The sequence below is a fragment of the Pseudopipra pipra genome, chromosome 6, assembly GCF_036250125.1.
Source record: "Pseudopipra pipra isolate bDixPip1 chromosome 6, bDixPip1.hap1, whole genome shotgun sequence".
Classification (NCBI taxonomy): domain Eukaryota; kingdom Metazoa; phylum Chordata; class Aves; order Passeriformes; family Pipridae; genus Pseudopipra; species Pseudopipra pipra.
The window spans coordinates 49,723,888-49,746,275 of record NC_087554.1 but is presented as its reverse complement, the minus strand read 5'-3'; the positions used below and the strand labels follow the sequence as shown (position 1 = coordinate 49,746,275).

General features: G+C 45.7%; 1 protein-coding gene across 3 annotated transcripts in view; it reads left to right on the top strand.

The window, feature by feature from the left end:
- Nucleotides 1-991: 991 nt before the first annotated feature.
- Nucleotides 992-22,388, top strand: part of PRIMA1 (proline rich membrane anchor 1) — a 55,996-nt gene continuing 34,599 nt past the window's right edge. The window contains exons 1-3 of one of the 3 annotated variants that reach the window (XM_064659032.1): nt 992-1,287; nt 1,627-1,760; nt 7,966-8,116. In XM_064659032.1, coding sequence (XP_064515102.1) covers nt 1,668-1,760; nt 7,966-8,116 — 244 coding nt within the window. In that variant the 5' untranslated portion in view covers nt 992-1,287; nt 1,627-1,667. Of the gene's footprint in view, nt 1,288-1,399; nt 1,761-7,965; nt 8,117-22,388 lie in introns of those variants that run through there. The other 2 variants (XM_064659034.1, XM_064659031.1) reach the window with 2 other exon arrangements.

Genomic DNA, 22,388 nt, shown 5'->3' with positions numbered 1-22,388 from the left:
GGCAAGGATTTACAATAAATGTCTAGGTTCAATGAGTCTACCTCAACTCAGGTGTAACACCATTACATTCCAGTATGCTGTTCTCATTTGTAAGATGCTGCTGGGCCTTATAGTCCTGACATTTAAACCAGCACCTGTTGGGGCTGAAATGAATGGAGATGGCGGTGTAACAGTGGTATGAAAAGAAAATTTTAGCTGTGTATCAGCTGAGAAATTAATGTATTTCCATTCCCACTTCTCTGAGCAGATTTTTATGAAACTGATTATTAAACTTGACTCAGTGGGTGCAAGAAATACAAAGAAAAACTAAATTCAGTATCCTCAAACCTATTCATCTCAGGATATGAAATATAAACCCTGTGTCCAATATTTTGTTCAAACCCACGTGCTTACTGCATTCGAAACATTGAAAACAGGACTCCTGTCTCATTGACCCAACAACAGACGTGTGATGGTCATTCTGATACCCACAAAGCCCAACTTCCAGCAACGGCTACCATTCACTCAGCAGTTGTTTTGCTCGTTTACTGCTTCACTGAAAGCAAAACCACCTTCATTCTTGATTTTCTACTGTTTCCTTCTTGTGGGGAAGCCGGGTTGCGGTGCCTTGCTATTGTGGGGGGGGGGAGCGGGGAAGGGGAAGGTGGTCTATCCACTTCCCCGCAAGCACTGTTACACAAATGCCATGAAGCGTCTTCCCTATTACATCCCAGAGACACTGGGCTGACCCAGCCCCAGCTCCCGCCTGTCGCAGGACAAGCCCTTGTATCACTCGTGAGCGAAGGGGGGAACACCAACAACCACCAACCCCAAAACCACCTGGCCGCAATTCTGGATGAGGCTCCTCCAGGACGGGGGGTGCCGGTTGATCCGGCGCTTTCCCCTTGGCTCGGTCCCGCTCTCGGCTGCGGGGAGGGCGCGGTGGGCGGGTGCGGCGCTTCCCGGCTGCCGGAGGTGCCCGAGCTTCCCGGGGGCCGCCTCCGCCGGGGCTGAGCGGAGGGCAGCCGCCGGGAGGAGCCCGGGCGGGGAGGGAGAGACGAGGGGAGCCGTGCGCGGAAGGGACTGCCTTGATGGGCTTGAAAAATCACTGCAGCAGCAGCGGCGGCGCCGGCGGACAGGGGGGAGATGCAATCCCCGGGCTGCGCGGCCGCGCCGCTCCCCTCGCCTCGCCTCGCCTCTCCCCTCAAGCTCCGGCCCCGGCCCTGCCCCTTTTCCCCTGCGCCCGGCTCCAAACTTTTTCCACCGCCCGCTCACCCCCTCGGGTGTGAGGGAGCCCCGGGCTCAGCGGTGAGCGCCGGCCGGGGAGCCCCCGGCACGGGCAGGCTGCCGGCGGCCACGGCCAGAGCATCCCGTGGAGGGGGAGCCGGCGGGGCGGGCGGGGAGGGAGGTGGGCAGGGCGGGGGTGGAGGCGCGTCTCCCTGCTGAGGGAGCTGGGACTTGAAGGGCTCTGGGTTTTCCCGACCACTCTTTCCCCTCCCCACCCGCCCATCTCCCTGCCTCCCTCCCCCCCCTCCTTCCCTCCCGCCTTCCCTCCCTCCCCTCCAGAATTAAAGTTGGGACAGTCGCGCTCCGGGCATGGGTGCGAGCCAACGCCTCTGCCGCCGGCTCGCTCTGCTCCCTCCCCAGGTCGCCCGGAGCCCGCGCCCCCGCCCACCCGCCCAGGAGGGATGCTGCTCCGGCAGCTGCTGGGGCTGCTCCGCTGCTGCTGGCCCTCCCTGCTGCTACACTGTGCCCTCCACCCGCTCTGGGGGTCCCTCCAGGTAGGGTCGCCCTAGCCCGCTCGCAGCTGCGGGGCGAGGGGGGCGGTGGGCCGGGGCCGGGGCGGGGGCAGAGCGGGGGCGCGGGCAGAGCCCCTCCGGCACCCCCGGCACTGCGGGAGGAGGCCGTGGCGGCCCCCGATCGGGGTGAGCTGTTGCTCTCAGGGGCGCGGGCCCCGCTCGCTGGGCGCTGCGGGACGGCGAGTGTGCGGGACGGGCGGCCGGGCACAGCCCCGAAGCGCCGAACTCGGTCCGAGAGCGGTCGGTCCGAGCAGGATGGAGTTGACTTTCTTCGGCGCGCTGGCGGCCGGAGGGATGGAAAGCGCATTTTGCTGTAGGTGGCAAGATGCACGGAAAGAGGCAGTGGCGGAGCGGAGACCCGGCGGTCGTGCCTTGCCGTGGGTTTTCGGTGTTGATTGCGAATTGAGGATTCTGTGGGTTAAGGGCTGAATCAGCTTTTGCCAACTCCGACGCGGTGGTGTTTTGTGACCTTGATTGTAATGTGAGGTGACCAGCAAGAGAGACTGGGAGAAACTGGTATATAGTGAGGGAGAGCGCCCATCCAGTTTGGAGACTCAGAACAGCAGCAAAGCTCAAACTCAAATGCGTCACTTCGATATTTTAAAGTTTATTTATCATGTATGTCTTCAGAGAAGTGATTGATGAGCCAGCCAAGTGCCGTTCAAGAACTGACCAATTACAGTTTCTTTCTTGGAGAAAATATAGTGGAGACTCCACATCTTTTACTCCCTGATCTAAACTTAGTGACTCCCAAGAGATTAAAGAGAGATGTTGTTTGTTTTAGGATCTTGTCTCCTGCCATGAATGACAAAGACGATTTGTGCTCTTTACGAATTAAAATGAACAGAAATACAACAAAAACAACCTAATTCCCCTGTCACAGAAATCCCTGCCAGTGCTACCTTCCTGCTGTCCTGCTCAAGTATTCAGGTAGCTGAGCTTAAGTTAAAACTGTAACTGCATTTTTCAGGGAAGCATAGTTGGGTGAAAAGAGATGCCTCGTGCAACCTCTCTCCTGTAGTCAGTCAGTCAATCAAATAGAAAAAAAAACTTGCATAAACATCTTTCTGGCAAACTACTCAGATAATCTAAGATAATCTTTCAAAAATAATTATGTTTATAAAAATTGAAACAGGCTCTGAGAAATGCAAAAGCCAAGGAGCGCAAGCTTTCCTTGCTGTAATTTGGAAGTTTTGTTGTCCCATTCATCAACTGTACTTCTGCTATTGCTTGCTGTTCTGTCAAAGAGCAAGCAATAAAGCTGCTCAAGCTTTTGTCCAGTTCTCCCAAAACTAGGCTTAATCTAGGGCTCCTATCAGCAGGTACCAATGGGAAGGGCAGGTGTGGAATGCTCACCTGCATGCCAGCCTTCCGTCCTTCCTGTGACTGAAACTCCTTCATCTTTGAACCCCTCCCATGACTCCCTTCCCCATGTTGAGTCATAATCCTTGCTGTTTATCTTCAAAGTCTCACAAGCCATGTTCTCCTTGACTAATTCTGTAATGTCGCATCGTGTCGCTCCCCTGCCCCTGCTCCATCTATAGCAGCCGTCATGTTTTCTCACGTCTCTTCTCCCAGACCCTTTTCACCCATTCGTCTGTGCAATGACTTATGTGTGGCGTTGCCTTCCCTCCCACCTCTTTGCATTCCCTCCCTAGGCCCTGCCTTGTAACACTTAAGGGAATCAGTCAGATGCTAATCAAAGGAGAAACATTTATTTTATTAAAAGCAAAACCAAAACAAACCTCACAATTTTTTCTCATTAGCCTCATAGCCAGCTCTGTGACAAGAAGGATGGGATGATTCTGTCTGATGCTTTTGACATAATTTAAAAAACAGAGCAGTAAGGGTCATGATAAATAGCAGGGTCACATTTTTTCTGGTTTCATAAACATGGATCTGGATTAACTCTGATGTGAATTACACAGAGCTGTCCTGGGATTTATGCAGTGGTGTTGAGATCTCATCTCTGTAGACTGCTTCCAAGAGACAAAGCTCTTGCTACATTAGGAGGCTTTTAGAGGTCCCTGTGCCTTTTCAGTCAACTGCAGTTTTCTTTTAAAGCTTTCCTCCTTTTACCCGATTAAAAAAGTCGCAAGAGGGCCACCCTCCAGGGAGTGTATTAATCCTGTTTTCCCATCCCACTCTGTAGAACATGCTTGTGGACTGCTGCAGTCACATGGGACTCTGAAATACTAAAGAGCTCTGGCCACATGCAGGCGGCCCCTGATCGGGGTGAGCTGTTCCTCTGCTTTATGTAAAGCAGGACTAGGACCACTCTTTCTAAAGGAGATTTTGGATTAAAGAGAAATATGCTACAGGTACAAACTTCAACAGAGACTGCAAAAGGAAACCACCAGTTACCACTTTGTTTGTTTTCCCCTGGACATTTGTGGATCAGATTTTCATTTCCATAAATATTTTAAAACATTTGTCCTTTTTGCAAAACATGTTCGCGTGAAATGCAAAAATCCATAAAGTCAAGTTTACATATTTTCAGAGCAGAGAAAAAAAAAATGCATCAGCTTGAAGTCCAGGCAACGTGTCTAGACTGGCCAGCTGCTGAGTGTGTTTTAAGAAAGCCTCATGCCAAACAAACAACCAAGTTTAAGACAGGCCATGGCTTCTCCAGCACCCAGACAAATGGCTGGAAGGTGCAGAGGTAACGGCTAGGGAGCAAGCCCTGTGAGGTCCATTTCCAGAAGTGAACCCTTGCCAAGGCAACCTCTGTGCTACAAACTGCCTGGCAGCCTGTTGGGTTTCTAGTTACACATGAACCTGCAAAGGGCTTCCAAAGCCATTCTGGGACCATGAAAGTGTCCAGCAGAGCAAGCAAGCAGTAAAGTTTGAGGCCAGATTCAATTAGCAGATCTGGCCAGAAAAAGATTAGGGTCTTTCAACATGCCTTTTTTCTCCTGCCACATGCTGTAAAAACTTACCTTGAATTTCAAACAGTAAGAAAGAAACATGAAGTATTATTTTATCATCTTTTGCCAGAGCAAGATTGCATATTTTCTAGTGATTTGTTCTGCTTACCTTTAGGAGACACAAGTAACAGCCTTCATTTCTTTCATAAGACTAATAGACATCAACAGGGGGATTTTTTTCCTTGAAAAGGGTCCAAATGTCTTTCTTTTTTTCCTAATTCTATTTTGCTACTGTTATCTACTGTTTTATGTTACTGTTGCTATTCTGTCTTCTTGCAGCAGTCCTTGGCTATTTCTCTCCTCTTCGAGGCCCTCAACCTCTATTTGAGTCTTTCCTTTTCCTGCCAGATTTCAGCCAACTTACAATATCTTTGTTATTGAAAACTAACCATCTAAGAGAAACCCCTGCAAGGTAATATCTGTGTTCCTACAGGTATCTTCTAACAATCAGACATTTTACTCAGTGACAAGAGAAAGGAAACAAATAGGTGATAAAGCCTCTGCTTTTAAATGTCAATTCTTTCACGATTCTTTAAAAATGATCATACGGAATTTTGCTAAAGGCGCAGGCTCAGATATTGAGAGACAAAGGAACTTTTTTTTTTCCCCAAAAGTAGTATTTTCAAAGTAGACAGGAGCAAGGAGTGGCTGGTCGAGTATAGGGTTAATATTGTCTGCAAAGTAATTGAGAAAATTATCCAATGGTTTCTGAGGACACTCTATTACCAGGCTAGGGTAAGAGAGACTCCAGGGATTTAAAAGCAGTCAATAGCTCTAAAAAAAAGACAGAGCAAGCTTTTGGTTCATGTTCATATTAGGTTAGAGCAATAAGTCAATGTAGCTTTGCCATACCAGTACTGTCTTCAGACTTACATACACAAAGCTGCTTCTGGTTTGCAAACAAAGCTGGCTTCAAGTCTGCTCAATGTTATTCTGCCCTGTGTCTATCTTCTCCCATCACACTGGCTCATGTGAGACTGTAGTGAGCTCATAGGATTCAATAACAAAGGATCTAGTTAGGGGACAGTAGTTATAGCTAGGAGTTAATAGTTGCTTCCTGATCAGTTGCTGGGACCAGTGGAGAGATGGTACCCCATCTCCTTCCATCAGCACAGTAAACATTGTCACACCCATTCAACAAGGTATGCCACAGCCACTGCATGGAGTGGATGCTTTTCTCATGGGGCTCTTCTTGGGAGCGTGCCTAGCACCCCAATGCCACGTGTGAACAGTGTTGAAAGAGCTGAGGCAGTATGGAGGATATTCTGCTGCCTGGGATCACTTACTTTAAAAATAAATAAACCTGCTTAGCAGACAGATTTATTACCAGTCATGAGGGATTATGCAGCCGAGTCACTTTGATTCATTAGACCGTTCAGAGAGTTTGTGTAAGTTCCTGGAAGCTGTCTGAGATGGTCTTTAACCATCCTCTTACTGTTACCTGATGGTGAAGGGGAAACTTGGAAAGCACTTGTGCTGAATTTGTTTTTCCCTATGTTTGGTAATAGATTTCGACAAGCTGTTTAAAGAACTGAGCCTTCTGCCTTATGCTGTGCTGAGCTGTCCTTCCGACTCAGCTACGTGTAGACTTTTCTATTCTTTCCTCCTTCCCTCCCTATAATATTTAATCAACAAAGCCCTACCTCCATTTCCCTGAGGCCAGAGTAATGCGTCTTTCTGCATTTAGAAACCTCCTACGCATGTGAATGTGTCCTTTGTGCAGTGATGTTGTTTTAATTAGCCACATCTCTCTTTTTGGCCAGAAATATAAAATGACTGTGCACAGCTTTCCTGCAGCCAAGAGGCAGTGCAGCCCCCTTGGTGCCCAGCTGTGGGAAGTGGGAGAGGTGCCTAGCCTGGGGACTAGGGTTGAAAAGGTAGAGGAGGCAGACTGTCCCTGGAGCTGGCAGGGAAGGGAAGCAAAGCTTGGACGGGAGAGAGAAGCGGGGAGAAGGCAACCCCGGCTGACCCTGAGGATAGGCAGAGAGGCAGAAAAGCATGCCTGAAAGAAATCAGAAAGCATGGCATGAGACATCCTCTCTGTAATGACCGACATGTTGTGGAAAAACCCTGATTACAGAGGATGATGTTAGGCCAAAACTATTAGGAAAATAACCCATCTGAAACCAAACTGCACGAGGCAATAGTTGAATGCTAGTGTAACTGTCCTTAGCTTCAGCAAGACACAAGTCTGTCCCAGGTGGTCTCCTGATACTTACATTCAAAATGCTTGTTAGATAACATGCTTATTAATCTTTTACACTTTGCTTTGTCTCCTTAAAATTGTATCCAGTATTTACCATCTGAGTATAAGTCATTCAGAAAGAGCTGGCTTAGAGACCTTTGAAGTTAATATGTCTCAGAAGCTTCTGTGATGCTCAGCAAATTTCCTTTTCATTAGGGACTGACTCCATTTTGTAGCATTATATTAGGAATTTTAATGAATATTCCTTAAATCATTAGTTATGTAAATACTGCTGATGATAAGACAAATTTGCTGTTCATAAGTGCTCCTTGTCATGACTAGATCAAGCTATTGAATACCAGTACTGGCTAAATCATTGTCCATTGCCAATCGATGCCCATACTTGGGTTCTGCAGTGCCTCATCTTCAGTTTTATTAGCCAACACTGCATGTTACACAGGTTACAATGTGGCATTTCCATTTTAACCATGTCATTGCTGTGGTCTACAGATGAGTAAAATATGTGTTCTCTCTCCTCTTGGTGGGAAGTGAAACACCCTGTGAAATGCTCTCTCAGCTTCAAAGTGATGCTGGCAAAGCAAAGGAGAGATGTCCTCTGGCTTTCAGTTCTGCCATAAGGAAAATGAACATAATCCTGACCCTAACTGTCTTGTAATTTTTATTAGCTCTCTTTGGCTTGCAGCAATGACCCTGTGAATAATGCATGCTGCTAGATGGCTTTCCTAAGGAAAGAAGGCTTACGCAATCATATTGTCTGCCACTGCCTGCCTTCTCCTTACTCCATAATAACTCAAAAAACAGCTGGCCAATTTCAACCAAATTTGACAGAGGCAAAAGGAGTCTTGAAGATATTATATTAAATAAAAAAATAAAAGATAAAAAGCGGGAACCACATAGGGAATAGACACTCTTGTAGTCACCTTAATGAGGAACGTGAGCTCAGTTCTCCCTACAGGTCTGAGGTGCCACTCGGATACTCAAATCTAAGAAACACATTCATGGAAAATCAGTTGTCACTGTTCTACTGCTCATGCAATGACTTGTTTCTTCACAGATCACTCAGGGTGAGCCCCAGAAGTCATGCTCCAAGCCTGTAGCAGAGAAAGTTACAGAGAGCTGCCAGGAAATTTGCCAGTGCAGGCCACCTCCACTGTTACCACCGCCTCCTCCACCTCCACCGCCCCCAAGGTTGCTGGCGGTGCCGAGTAAGTAGCCACTGGTACAGTTGTGGTGCACTGAAGGAGGGCAAAGTGACGGGGACACCTGGACAGACAGAAGGAGAAAGGATGTGGGAGAGGGCACAGCTAGCTTGTTTGTCATTTTCCACTTAGCAAATGGAGGAAGAAGTGTTCTCAGTAGAGATGGAGATCTGTTTTCTGATCAATGAATGATGCTTAGCTTTTGGAGGAAAGCCAGACAAGTTCCCTCCTATCATTGTATTATATATGATTCCCTAGTTTCAAATGGTTTCCTAATCCCCTAGCCCCGGGAAATGCTTTCCTACGGAGACTTAGCGCTGTGCTGACCTTTGAGTTGCATGAACTCCTTTTACGCCAGGTACGCAGCTTGACAGTCTGGGTACTCCAAGGGAAATTAATTACAGCTGTTACAAAAATCAGAGGCATGTCAGAAGTCAGTGGCAATTGAGCAGTTTTCCCACTAATGCACATACAGGCTAAGACTCATCTATTTCTCTTCATAAAAATCAATGCTCCCCATCTTTATCCGAGTTCCTCCTAATTTCCAGCCATGCGTCCCCATGTCCAGCACACTTGGTGCCTTCAGCTCTGCCAGCTCCCTTCCACATCAGTGGTCCTGTGATCCCTGATGCATAGATCATTTCTGGAGAGTGATAGCTGTGCTGGTGGTCCCCCAGAGGCAGTCCCTGTGCAGTGGGACAGACCTCACCAGTGCTATGTGCGCTCACTGGGTGCAGAGACATGGACTAGATCCCAGGTATTTGGTATTCCAGCAAATCTCCTTAATGTTTATGCATTTTCACAAATTCATCTCTCCCTATAAGGCTGCCTATTAATTCATCTCCCTGCTTATATAAACTCTCCTGGGAGCAACGTTGCAAAGTATATCTAGTATCCTCAGCACTTCCCCCAAGGAAAAATAAATCATTAGGTATCATCATTGGGCTGTTTGTCTTTATCAGTGCCGTCTCCAGATGTGCAGAAGACACGAAGTCTTCTGCACAGCTTTTAGTCAGATGGAGGACAGGCAGAATTTTTCAGTGTCTTTTCTGCCAGGAGCATGATTTGTACTTGTGCTACACTGCAGAAAATTAAGGCAAAGGCAGAGAAAAACCAACAGGGAAACACTTGGGAAAGAAAGTACAAAGACAGCTGGGAAAGGAGAGAGGGATGTTTTTTATAGCAGAAAAAATCTCTTTCAATGTTCAGGAAAATGTCATGGACAGTAATATTGAAAATTACCTTGATCTTTGTATCACAGGCAGAAAATTACATACTTTGCCACTCTGTTTTCTTGTACCTGGGGCACCCTGCTTCCCTGAGGGAGACAAGATGTGGCATTGGCACAGGGACCAGCCCTGCTGTCCAGCTGCAGTGGGAAGGGGGGACTGCTGCCAGGCTGCTTCCCCTCCCTGGGCTGCCATCAGGCAGCTGCTTTGAGTGCATGGATTTGTCTCCTGTGAAGTGGGAAGGAAGTCATGTCAGAAAAAAAGAAGTCTGTCACACATTGCAAAAAGATGAACAAGAATTCAAATGGGCCTGTGACTGGGATAGCCTGATGCTTACTCAGGCTGGATTGCCAGGTGCTAACCCAGTTTTAAAAATGAGCTATATATATATCCAGATGACTAATATTTAAGCAAGTGACTTCATTTCAAATACAATGAAAAAATAGATTACACATTTCTTTCACCAGTAAGCTTTAGAGTAGCAATCAAGTGCCTCATCTTCAAAGATGCTTTCATTATTATCAGCTGTCTAGGCACTGTGATTTAGCCCATGTGTACAGCAATCCTCATCCTTGTGATAAGGAACAAGCCTAGTGGTTAAATATTGATGTTATAGATACTACTTTTAAAATGGTATTCAGAGAAGAGGGCACTAAAAAGCCAAAACGAGCTATTGTGAAGTGGTTGAAGCTAGACTTGCACTTTGCACTTTCTAAGTGATTAAAGTTTAGCATTGGAAAGACCTTAGCAAAAAAGCAGCAGCCTGGGAGCTGCAAGATTTTTACCTTTACAAGGTAGAGTGTCTGCCCCACGAGGCACTCCATAAAGATGCTGGCATTGCTCTCAGAGGTTTGTGAGGCACAAAAGGCTGCAGTCTGCTAGGTACTGTCCTTAAAAGCTCTCTCAGCAATCAAACTGAATCTTGCAGGAGGTTTAGATCAACTCTAAAACAGCTGCTGTGGTTTGGGCTGGATGATTAAAGCTAGTACATACAAAATTCCTGTCTATCCAATAACTACAGGCACTGACAGTTCAGTTACCTGCTAAATGAAGCCATCTAGTGCTCTTTGACAGCTGCTGCTGTGGAAAAGCAGGGGATCCTCTATGTGTCCTCTTTATTAGTCCCACCTGAATGTTTTGCAGCCCTGCTTGGTTGTATGGGATGGCACTGGGTAACTGTTTGTGAGCAGCTGAGTCATTCTCTGAAAGGCTATTATTGTTCTTGAGGACAACTGAGGACTTTCAGGAACAGTTACAGAATCACAGAATATGCTGAATTGGAAAGGACTCACAAGGACCATCAAGTCCAACTCCTGACCCTGCACAGGACTATCCCTGAGAGTCACACCATGTGCCTGAGTGTATCATCCAAATGCTTCTTGAACTCTGTCAGGCTTGGTGCTGTCACCACTTCCCTGAGTAGCCCATTCCAGCATCCAACCACCCTTCTTCTATGTGAAGAACCTTTTTCTAATATCCAACCTAAACCTCTGCTGACACAACTTCAGTCCATTCCCTCAAGTTCTGTCACAGGTCACCACAGAGAACAGATCAATGTCTGCCCCCCTCTTCCCCGCATGAGGAAGTTGTAGACTACAATGAGATCTCTCCTCAGTCTCCTCTTCTGCATGCTGAACAGACCAAGTGCCCTCAGCCACTCCTCATACAGCTTCCCCTCAAGGCCCTTCATCGTCTTTGTTGCCCTCCTTTGGACACTCTCCAATGGCTTAATATCTTTCTTATATTGTGGTGCCCAAAACTGCCCCAATATTCAAGGTGAGGCCACACCAGTGCAGAGCAGAGTGGGACAATCCCCTCCCTCGACCAGCTGGAGATGCTTTGCCTGATGCCCCCCAGGACACAGTTGGCCCTCCTGGCTGCCAGGGCACTGCTGACTCATATTCAACTTACCATCAACCAGGACCCCAGGTCCCTTTCCACAGCACTGCTTTCCAGCATCTCATTCCCCAGTCTGTCTGTATATCCAGGGTTGCCCCATCCCATGTGCAGAATCCAGCACTTTCCCATGTTGAACTTCAAATGTTTGATGATTGCCCAGTCCTGTAATTTGTCGAGGTCTCTCTGCAGGAGCCTCCCTGCCTTGGAGGGAGTCAACAGCTCCTCCGAGTTTTGTGTCATCTGCAGACTTCCTTAGTGTCCCTTCCAGTCCTGTGTTGAAGTAATTTATGAAGATGTTGAAGAACACAAGGCCTAAGATGGAGCCCTGTGGAACCCCACTAGTGACAGGTCACCAGTCTGATGTTTCCCCATTCACTATTACCTTCTGTGCTCCACCCATGAGCCAATTGCTCACCCATCACATGATGTGCTTATCCAGCTGTGTGCTGGACATTTGTCCAAAAGGATCCTGTGAGAGACAGTATCAAAAGCTTTACTGAAATCCAAAAATATTACATCAACTGGCAGTTCATTAAGCATCTCTTTAGACATTTTGATATCGACAGGTTGATCCAGCAACAAATCATTAGCTCTGTTTCCTGCAGATAGATTTGTACAAAATCTATTAAATGTTGTGAATTCCATAATTCATATATAGCTGGCAAATGTTGCATTTACTCTGAGTGGAAATAAGCTAATTCCCTCTGCAGAAAATTAGTGGAATTACACACAGCTTAGCAGGCAGTCTAAAACCTCAAGCAGTGTTAGGAACACCAGCTTTCCAGGCTTTAGGAGACACCTCCCTGTTATAGTTGTGTATTTACAGCAGGAATGTGTGGGTGTTCAGGAAGGACATCAGCTGTGCTGCCCCCTGTGGATGCTGGTTCTCTCAATTTTGCTGGGTGACCCTTATCTTTTTCTGCAAAGTGGGGCCTATGGAGGATTTAAGTTTCTGGTTTCCTGAGCTTCATTCCAGATGCACTTTGTTGGCAATACATTGAGATACTGCTGTCTTGTTTGGTATGTATACCTTGCTGAGGTTCTTCAAGGAAAGGGGCTCCAGCCCATGTTAGAAGAAAGTAGGATGGTGGGGACTGTGTGATGAAGTGGTGAGGACCATCAGGAGACGTGGTCTCGGAGCCGATTGAGGTTCCTCCAGACAGTCTGGCATATTGATGTTTCCGGAGTAAGTCCCCTTATGCAAGCAGCAGCCTGCACTTTAACCCATGCCTAGAAAACTGCTCATTGATAAAGTGAAGGGAAAGCTCACGAGGCTCTGAGGGGCCTAAGGCCAACTAAGCTTAGATGCTGACAGCAAAGGAAGGAGGAACTTTCAGTGAGTGTGTTCCCTCAATAAGGCTCTGGTGACCTGAAGGAGATAGAGATGCTTAGAACCTGGCCTTTAATTAACTGTATCTTTTTTTCCCCCGATCTGCTTTCCTCTTTGTCTCGGGATTTCAGCCAGGACTAAGACAAGGTGGATGGAGTACTTGTTTAGGCAGCATTTCTAACCTGCCTTCATGGACCCATGAGATTAAGCTAGTTCAAATGATGTCGACCCTTAAAAATCTAAGAAACTGCTGTTGTCAACCCTTAAATACTCTGTGAGCATGCAGGTTTCTCCAGGGGCATTGCAAAGAAGAAAGGACTTTGTTTGAAAATAAAAGGCAGGCTTTCAAAACAGGAAAGGGTTAGAGCTGCAGTCAGTATCAGTTTTAGACTGTGTAAGGTCTGAGGAAAAAAACATTTCAGAAAGTACTTCTTTAAAATGGTACAAGGAAAAGAAAGGATGTTCTACATGAACTCCTCACCTGCTGGTGAGCAACATTTGCTGTCTCTGCTCTACCCATCTCCTGAACTGTGTGAGGAGTCCACGGTACTGCCATCTGCTCTCTGTATGATGGAAGGGTTCAGTCAAATATTGCTTCAGCCAAAATTTAGAGGATGAAACTTAAGCTGAGTCTGGATACATGAACCATGTTGTATGCTTGCACACAGGTACACAGTGAAATCTTTACATCTCTTGACCTCAGTGACAGTTTGTCCTGAGCTGACAGTTGAGATCAAGCATGATCACATCAGTGCAAAGCCAGAGTGAATGACATCACTGCAGAAGACTCTAATCTCCATGCAGTAATTGTATAATTCTGTTTTTAAGGTGAAATCTTTTCCTTTATCTTCAGAGATAGAGCATCTAATTAACTAATTATTTGGACTGACGAAAATGCCAAAATAAAAATTACCAACTCCAGGAAGGCCGAAACCTTTTGGTAACTATATAAGCTCAGATGTACAGCTTGATTTCAGAAAGCGTGCAGGGTCCCTTCAGTGCAAGTAGGAAAGCTAAGGACATTCAGATCTTTTGGGACAGATGATAAAATCATAGAATGGATCATATTAAAAGGGACCTTGAAGACCGTCTAATTCCACCCCTCTGCCACAGTCAAGTACACTTTCACTAGACCGGGTTGCTCAAAGCTGCATCCAACCTGGCCTTGAACACTTCCAGGAATGGGGCATCCAGAAGTTCTCTGGGCAACCTATTCCAATGCCTCACCACCTTCACAGTAAAAAATTTCTTCTTAATACCTAATCTAAATTTATGCTCTTTCCATTTAAATCTGTTACCCTTTATCCTTATTCCTACATGCCCTTGTAAAATACCCCTCTCCAGATTTCTTGTAGACTCCATTCAGGTACTGGAAGGTGCTACAACATCTCCTGAAGCCTTCTCCAACCCTCTCAGGAACAACCCCAACTCTCTCAGCCTGTCTTTGTAGAATAGGTGATCCAGCCCTCTGATCATCTTCATGCCCCTCCTCTAGACTCACTCCAAGAGATTCACATTCTCCTTATGTTGGGCACCCCAGAGCTGATCACTGTTCTGCAGGTGGAGTCTCATGAGAGTGGGGTAGAGGGAAGAATCAGCTTCCTCAACATGATGGTCATGCTTATATTCATGCAGCCCAGGACATGGCTGGATTTCTGGGCTGCAAGCTCACACTGTTTCTTGTTCAGCAACATTCCCAAGTCTTCCACCTCAGGGCTGCTCTCAATCCAGTCTCCACCCAGCCTATATTTGTGCTTGGTATTGCCCTGATCTGGATACCGGACCTTGTTGAACTTCACACATCCAGCTGGCGGCCGGTCACCAGTGGTGTTCCCCAGGGATCAGTGTTGGGCCCAGTCCTGTTTAACATCTTTATAGATGATTTAGATGAGGGGATTGAGTGTATCATCAGCAAATTTGCTGATGACACTAAATTGGGAGGGAGTGTCGACCTGCTGGAAGGCAGGAGGGCTCTGCAGAGGGATCTGGATAGACTTGAGAGATGGGCTGATTCCAATGGGATGAAGTTCAATAAAGCCAAGTGCCGGGTCCTGCACTTTGGCCACAACAACCCCATGCAGTGCTACAGGCTGGGCAAAGAGTGGCTGAAGAGCAGCCAGGCAGAAAGGGACCTGGGGGTACTAATTGACAGGAAGCTCAACATGAGCCAACAGTGTGCCCAGGTGGCCAAGAAGGCCAATGGGATCTTGTCCTGTATCAAAAATAGCGTGGCCAGCAGGAGCAGGGAAGTGATCCTTCCCCTGTACTCTGCATTGGTGAGGCCACACCTTGAGTATTGTGTTCAGTTCTGGGCCCCTCAGTTCAGGAAGGATATTGAGGTGCTGGAGCGGGTCCAGAGAAGAGCAACAAGGCTGGTGAAGGGACTGGAGCATAAGTCCTATGGGGAGAGGCTGAGGGAGCTGGGGTTGTTTAGCCTGGAGAAGAGGAGGCTCAGAGGTGACCTCATCACCGTCTATAACTACCTGAAGGGAAGTTCTAGCCAGGTGGGGGTTGGTCTCTTCTCTCAGGCACTCAGCAATAGGACAAGGGGACACGGGCTTAAGCTCCGCCAGGGGAAATTTAAGTTGGATATCAGGAGAAAATTCTTTACAGAGAGAGTGATCAGGCATTGGAATGGGCTGCCCAGAGAGGTGGTGGATTCACCATCCCTGGAGATTTTTAAACGCAGATTGGACGTGGCACTGAGTGCCATGATCTAGTAAATGGACTGGATTTGGACCAAGGGTTGGACTCGATGATCTCGGAGGTCTTTTCCAACCCAATCGATTCTATTCTATGATTCACAAGGTTTTCACGGGCCCACCTCTCAAGCTTGTCAAGGTTCCTCTGGATGGCATCCGTTCCCTCCAGTGTGTTGACTGCATGACACATCTTGGTGTTGCTGGCAAACTTGCTGAGGGTGCACTCAATCCCACTATCCGTGTTGCTGACACAGATGTTAAACAGCACTGGTCCTAATAGTGACCCCTGAAGAACTGCACTGAAGGAGATATTTGGACACACCTGAGGAGTCTTGGGTTGATTTCTCCCAAGTGCTGATGTCCAAGGGAATTGTTAGCAAACAGACAGGGCTGGGTTTGTTTTATAATATGGGGGAGACATTTTCCTCCATGCTTCATACAACATAGTGACTACCAAAACTGAACAGCAGAGAGAGAACTACAGCAGCCCTAAAATGGCCAGGGCCACATCATCTCCTACATGAAGACATTTGTGGTAGTGACTGCTACTGTGAGAGCAAGTCTGGTCTAGACAGTGACTGTTTTTAAATGCAAACAGTATGCTGAAACAGGGAAGCCCTTCCAGTTTTGGTAACACAGCTGTCATACTCTGAATTGCAGTCTTCTGTGAGAGCATTGTTCATAATTTACAAAGCAAAACCAAAATTCAATTCTTGTCTTCTCCCACATACACTTTCATGTTACTGGAGGAATGTGACTCTCAGAATTGGCAGTAGGATTTTGAGGCTCTCAAATCTAATTTGAAATCCAACCCCGCAGCCTGGAGTCATAGATGATGGCACTTATAGATTCTAGTCCAGGTCTCCATCATGTTTTCACATCACAGACACTCCGATCTCTCTTAGCACAGTGAACCAAATCATTAAGCATCCAAGACTGGATTTAAGCAGAATTCACTCACCTAAATCAGAAATGCAGTGATTGGATTTTCTGCCTCAAGCAGCAGGCACCTCTGATTTTATCACTGAAGACATAAAGACTTCAAAATCCTGATGTTTTTTGGATTTAGCACAGTTATTTCTGGTGTAGGAATAAAAGTTACAAGTCCTCACCTCTCAATCAAAATGAGAAAATTATTTAGGGTGAGGACATTTCTTAAACAGCAGTCAAATAAGAAATTTGAAATAGTTCGGGCATCTAAAATGTTATAGTAAGTCTGAAGAGCTGGATTAGTGACTAAAAAGCAGGTAAGATTGGAAAGGTTCCTGCTAATACTTCCGTGATAGGATTCTGCTGTCACTCGTGCACCTGACATCTCATATTGGGTTGTTGTAAACTCCCTGTCTGTCTGTGTAAAACACTGGTTAGAGCAGACTGTCAATCACAGATTCCACTCCTTTCCCAATTCAGTTTTTCACCACAATAAATTCTGAAATGTTTTGTCAAGTCTAATTGTTATTTGGGCAAGTGATGAATCTTCCCCCTGCTCTGGGACCTTGTGTATTTGTTTTGAATTTTTCATGCAGTAATAAATCTATATAATGGAAAAATCCTCTCTCTTGAAAATGCATTTTGAAGTATTTAAAAGTAAGAGCCTCAGGACAGATTTTGCAGTGCAGGAATCAGTGGGAGTTCTGCTATCTATAGATTAAAAGCATTGTCTAATTTTTTTAAAGAAACATGAGATATTAAACTGGTTCTGCAGTAGAACAGTCCTTTCTATTCTGAGATGCATACTCCAACAGCTTGTTTTGGTTTTTTTTTTAAACAGAAGGAGTTGGCTAAGCTGGAGACATTAATTCCTTCTGTGGATGGCAGTCCATTTGTACGTGCCTACCATTTCACTGATTAAGAAGATAACAAATCTTCAGTGAAGTTACTGATGAGTCAGAGGCTGCTGATTTACAAGTAATTGTAGGTTCACCTGCCCCTGGCAGAAGGAGTTGTGCCTCATCTTGACAAGTCAGAAGTCAATGCTTAATTGGCACAAGCTGTTCCAGCAGGGAGGGCTAAGCAGCTGACCTCGCTAAAACAGACCCACAGAAATATGTTCTTGTAATAGTTGTGAGCATTGTATTTTTGTGAACATGATACAAAGGTGTTGCACTGCTTGTGTAATTGCAACTTATGGGTAATTTTTGAATCAATATAGCAGATCAAGGAAGCAGCAGTCTGGGAATTTGGGATGTTATCCCAAAGTGAGGACATAGCGTCCATTAATATACTATGAACATAGGTTAATAACTGATGCCACTGCCAAAAACTGTCATTAATAATTATGCAAGTTAATTTAATACTTCCACTAGTAAATCATATTACCATTATAACCACATAAATACAGCAGCAGATTGTGGATTCCTAATTGTTATTTAAATTAATCGTTTTATAATTTTGAAGTGTCTTTTAAATGGAGCTGGTATTTCATCAGTTCATTGGTTAGAAATATTTTTAGACAAAGATCTGTTCCTTGACAAATGCTGCTATTAAACTGGACCTTTACCAATGGAGCAGATTCTCTTGAATCATCTCTGGACATTTTCCTTTCCTTCTGGAAGCAATGCATAATCTTATTTCATAGCCACTATCAACAGAAACTACTGTCAGTGGAGCACAGGGAGGGTTTGGTATAACCCTCGCTTTGGTTTGTCAAGCTGCAGGTGCTCTACCTCCTCTTTATAGGGCACCATTCTGCAGCATGGGCTGCTTACAGCTGTAGGCTTCAGCAAGGAGTGATGGTGAGCAGCACTTCTGCAAAAGCTTGTCTACCTGTGCAGGTCTAGACTTCTGTGTAAAGCCTGAGGACAATGCAGGCAGCAACCTGCTACCAATTTGGTTGTATTTGTGACTGGAAGGTAACCTGTGCCTTTTCTTTTACCTTTCAGAGAGTTACAAATGGACTGAGTGGTGATTGAGGACTTTATATTGGGCATTTGGCATGGTGAAATGCCTTGGTCTGTTAAATGTGATGTAATTGCCTTTTTAGTGTTCTATATTTTATGGAAACTGCATGAAAATTTATCAGTTGAAAAATACGATTTTATTTATATTAGAATTAAATTTACTCCTGGTTTGGAAGGCATTACACATGTCAGTTCCATTTTACTCTACATGTGTCATCAACTTAATTTCCCTTAAGTTGAACCTGAATACAATTTGGAAAAGGAACTTAAGTGCACTAGGTATGGGAATTATTTATTGATCTCCTGAGGGGCATTTTTAAGTGATCACTGTAGCTCTTATTTCTGGCAATAACTGAGCCATTGAAATTATAGAAGGAATAAACCACGTAATATCAAACAGCAGGATAATGTTTATATAGGTGCCATACACCAACAGAAGTATCAGCTACTTAGTCAGCCGACTGTTCCATAAAACTTAGACATATGATTTGCAATATGGCTTTCTTAGTAAAGTAAACTTGTTAAAGCCATCTATACTTACCAATCTAAAGTGTATGACTATTATAGTCACTCTTTCCATATAGTGGAGTGCTCAACAGGCAGACCATTAATTTTTCAGAGATGAACACAAACTAGTGCCTTAGAAACCGCTGTATTAACACATTAGGAAAATGTTCTGAGTATTTCCAAGTCTTCCACAATCTGTGTTATGAAATTCAGTCTGCAGCTGGTTGAAGCTGGTTTTGTATCAGGCTTCTCTGAAGGCACTAATGAGAAAGTGTCAGCTCTAAGACGTGAGGTTTGTCCTGTCTTTGCTATTACCTGGAGGTTCCTGACCTCTTTAAAAAGCTTTCCGCAAGATAATATCTTAGTTATACCAGTAGCACAGAATTTTATTCACATTGCATAGCCTGTGATTTTGATGGCACCACTCGTGAATGCTGTTGAACTCGAAGAAGTTGTGCAGATCTGGACTTTAATTTAATCTGTACATAGAACATTATACCAAGAAAATCTGTCATCTTTCTGTGGGCTTGAATCTACCAGCGCTGAGGTATCTCATTAATCATTTGCTGGTCGAAGACTGGTCATCAATATAGGAGTTTAGACTCCTGAAACCGTGTTACAGCTGTTTGCATTTCAACCTATATCATCCCTCCTTTGAAGGTCTGTTCACTGCAAGAGCTGAAAGATTGATAAGCTCTCAGAATACTTGATGGTGATGTACTGTGACTCCTGCAAGTGAGGCATCTTGCCCACCCTCTGGGGAACGGTGAAAAGAGAGTCCAGGGCACTGCTTATCCCTCTTGCCACCAATCTGCTGGGAGATCACAAGAGAGTCAGCTACCCTATCAGCCACTCAGAGTTGTCATATCTGAAACAAAGATACGTTTTCACCTCTGTAAACTTTGGATTTGAGACTAGTGGACATCAAGCACTGAAGATGATTATTATTATTATTATTATTATTATTAGGCTCAGAAGTGAACTATAATTACTATAGAATTGATCAGCTGTGTCCTGTCCTACCACTCGTTGAAGAGGAGGCTGTACCATCACACAGCGAGGATGACCATGCCAGGAGTGAGATGCAAAGTCTATGGCCATGCTGTTACCACACAGTAATGAATGAAAGGAGGCAGCCTGAGGAGCTGGACATGAACCCACAGTACAACACAGCACTATGTCCTGTCTTATTTCTCCTCTGTCAGTGATGATACAGCTTCAACAAAACCCTGACAAAGGAGTTTGCTATATCAGCAAATATAGGAATTAACAACCTGGAAAGGCTATCACTATTTGTACTTACAGTGTCCACACAACTGCCACTACCACAGGACCTTAACAGGCTCACTGGAACCTGCCTTCATGGCACCTTTTGGGGCATGGATTTCATCCAAGGGTGCCTGAGGCTCAGTGGAAGCAAGAGCTAGCTTTTTAAGAGCTTTTATCACCTAAAAATGCAGATGGATGCTGAATGAGCTCTCCAAACCACTTAGTTCTCAGCAAGTGTCCTAAGCCATGGCCCACTCCACCTTATTTTGGAGTGGAGAGATGCTTTCTATGTGTTGTTTACAAATCACTTCCTCACTGTTGATCTGAGGTGAGTGGTGGCCAGCAGGTCACAAGGGAGGATGAGGCCAATTTTCTACTTAATGTCTTTGCTCTTTGGCAGTCACTTCTCCATGAGATGCCTCCTGCAGCTTCACTGCCCCATGAAGGAGCCTATCTCTCCCAGAAATATCTGGTAGCTGGTGATGAGCCCGTCTTCTGCCCTAAGACAGCCTCTGAAGCAACCTGAAAGCAGGCCAGCTTGACTGGGGAAGAAACTCTCCAGAAGACTCATTTCTTTTCATAGTTATCTTGCTGCAGTGGATCTGGGAGGGGATATTGGCTATGTGATGAAAGTGGGAAAATGCATCTGCTTTCCCTAGTGAGTTCCACTTTGGAAGCAACCCTTCTTTCACTGGTCCCTACTTTTGTCTGATATCAAATGGCTCAGGGCCCAGTGCCATAAGCCTGCAAGCAAAGGTAGCTCTTTTCCCAGGAAGCTTGAACAAGTCTCCACATATCTGATTCCTAACAGCAAACCTCCTCCTGCCCATGTTGAAGTTGTTCATGCCTGTACTGAGCTACTTGGGTCTCAGCAGGCAGGCACCCACCACAACAAACACCAAAACAGAAGCTTCTGGGTTGTTTCAGCCTTGTTATGAGATGCAGCGAGGAACGGTCTCACACAGTGGGGCGGCCAACCAGCTCCTTGCAGAAGTGGCCACAGGACACCATACCTGGCGCATGCTGGCAGGGGACAGGCTGCAGTATTTGCTTGCTCTGCAAGGCTGATGACAGACTGTTACAGGCACCAAGCTCATCTTTAAAACATGTTGAGAGTCCACTCATCTTTGTGTGTCATACTGGTTTTTAGATCCTCCCTGGGAAATCTGTGCCAGCCAGAGCAGAATGGGGGGAGGGACACATCTGTATGCGTGTCTGTGTGCATGTGTGCAGTCTTGTTAATGGAAGTATGCTTGTTAATGGAAGTGTGCTGAAATGGCAAAGGCAGACTTAACATGAAGGTTCAGTGTTTTCAGGCCGCTTTTTTTCCAGGATGCTCTTTTCACTGCTGTAATGTGATGAGGTCATCACGTTTGCTGGGACAAGCAGATGATGCTCAGCACTGATTTTTCCCCACTGAAGAATTGCCAGTGCTCATAACGTGCCTGTGCACATCACTCACTGCTGGAGAGTCAGACTGTGTGTTTGTGCAATGAAGTGGATGGTACTGTGCTGGCATATCTCTATGTCTCTCAGTGGTGCCTCTGTTCAAAAGAACTGAGAATTACTGTCCCCAGGTCAGTGCTGTGCTCTGCTGTTCTGTCACAGACTGTGGCCTTACTGCTGTGTTTCCTTGAAGTTAGTTGACGGGAAGGTCAGGGAAATAGAGCTAGTCCTTTAGAAATATAGATGAAGTACTTATAAGTGGGCCTATTTATTAAAGAATCGGGAAAGGAATAACAATGGTGTTGACATGCAGCCTTATGTTGCACTTTTTATCTTTACATCTTGCAGCTATTTAGAAAGATGGGGCTATCCTGTTCCCATCCTGGAGAAGGAGAAACAAGGTTGGAGTGGAGGTCTTTTCAGAATCACCCAACAATCAAGGGGGAGAGCTAAGCGTGGAACCCACATCCTGAGAGGAATTTCTTGTCTTCCGCTCACAGTGACACTCTGCCTAAGTAAAGAGAGGTTAAAGCCTGTACCATAAAACTCAGAAGGTTAACTTAAGGTTTTGTATCTGCATACCTGACTTAAATCATTCTGGTTGTCTGAGTGCTGAGAACCTCTGGAAATCAGGTCACCTTCTAAAATAAATTCCAGGGTACTAATTTAACAGCAAATTCTCAGGCACTCGTGACCTGTTTCTTAGAGGAATCAGATACCCACTAATTTCATCGACATCTCCTGCATTTCAGAAAACAGGCCACCAAGTACAGCAGGGCTCACTGAAGCATCAGCTCCCACAGAGGGACAGGACTTAGGACTACCCGGAGGTGTCACTGGGACTGCCTCAGTGCTGCCTAGCCTGGCGGTGATCCAGGTTGTGGAGAGCAGGCAACTCTGAAGGTACCTACGAGGCTCTCCTGAATGTCGGTGTTAGCTGCAAGGAGAAGGCTGCCTTGCAAGGCACAGACTTCAGTTCTCATTTGCTTGGGACAG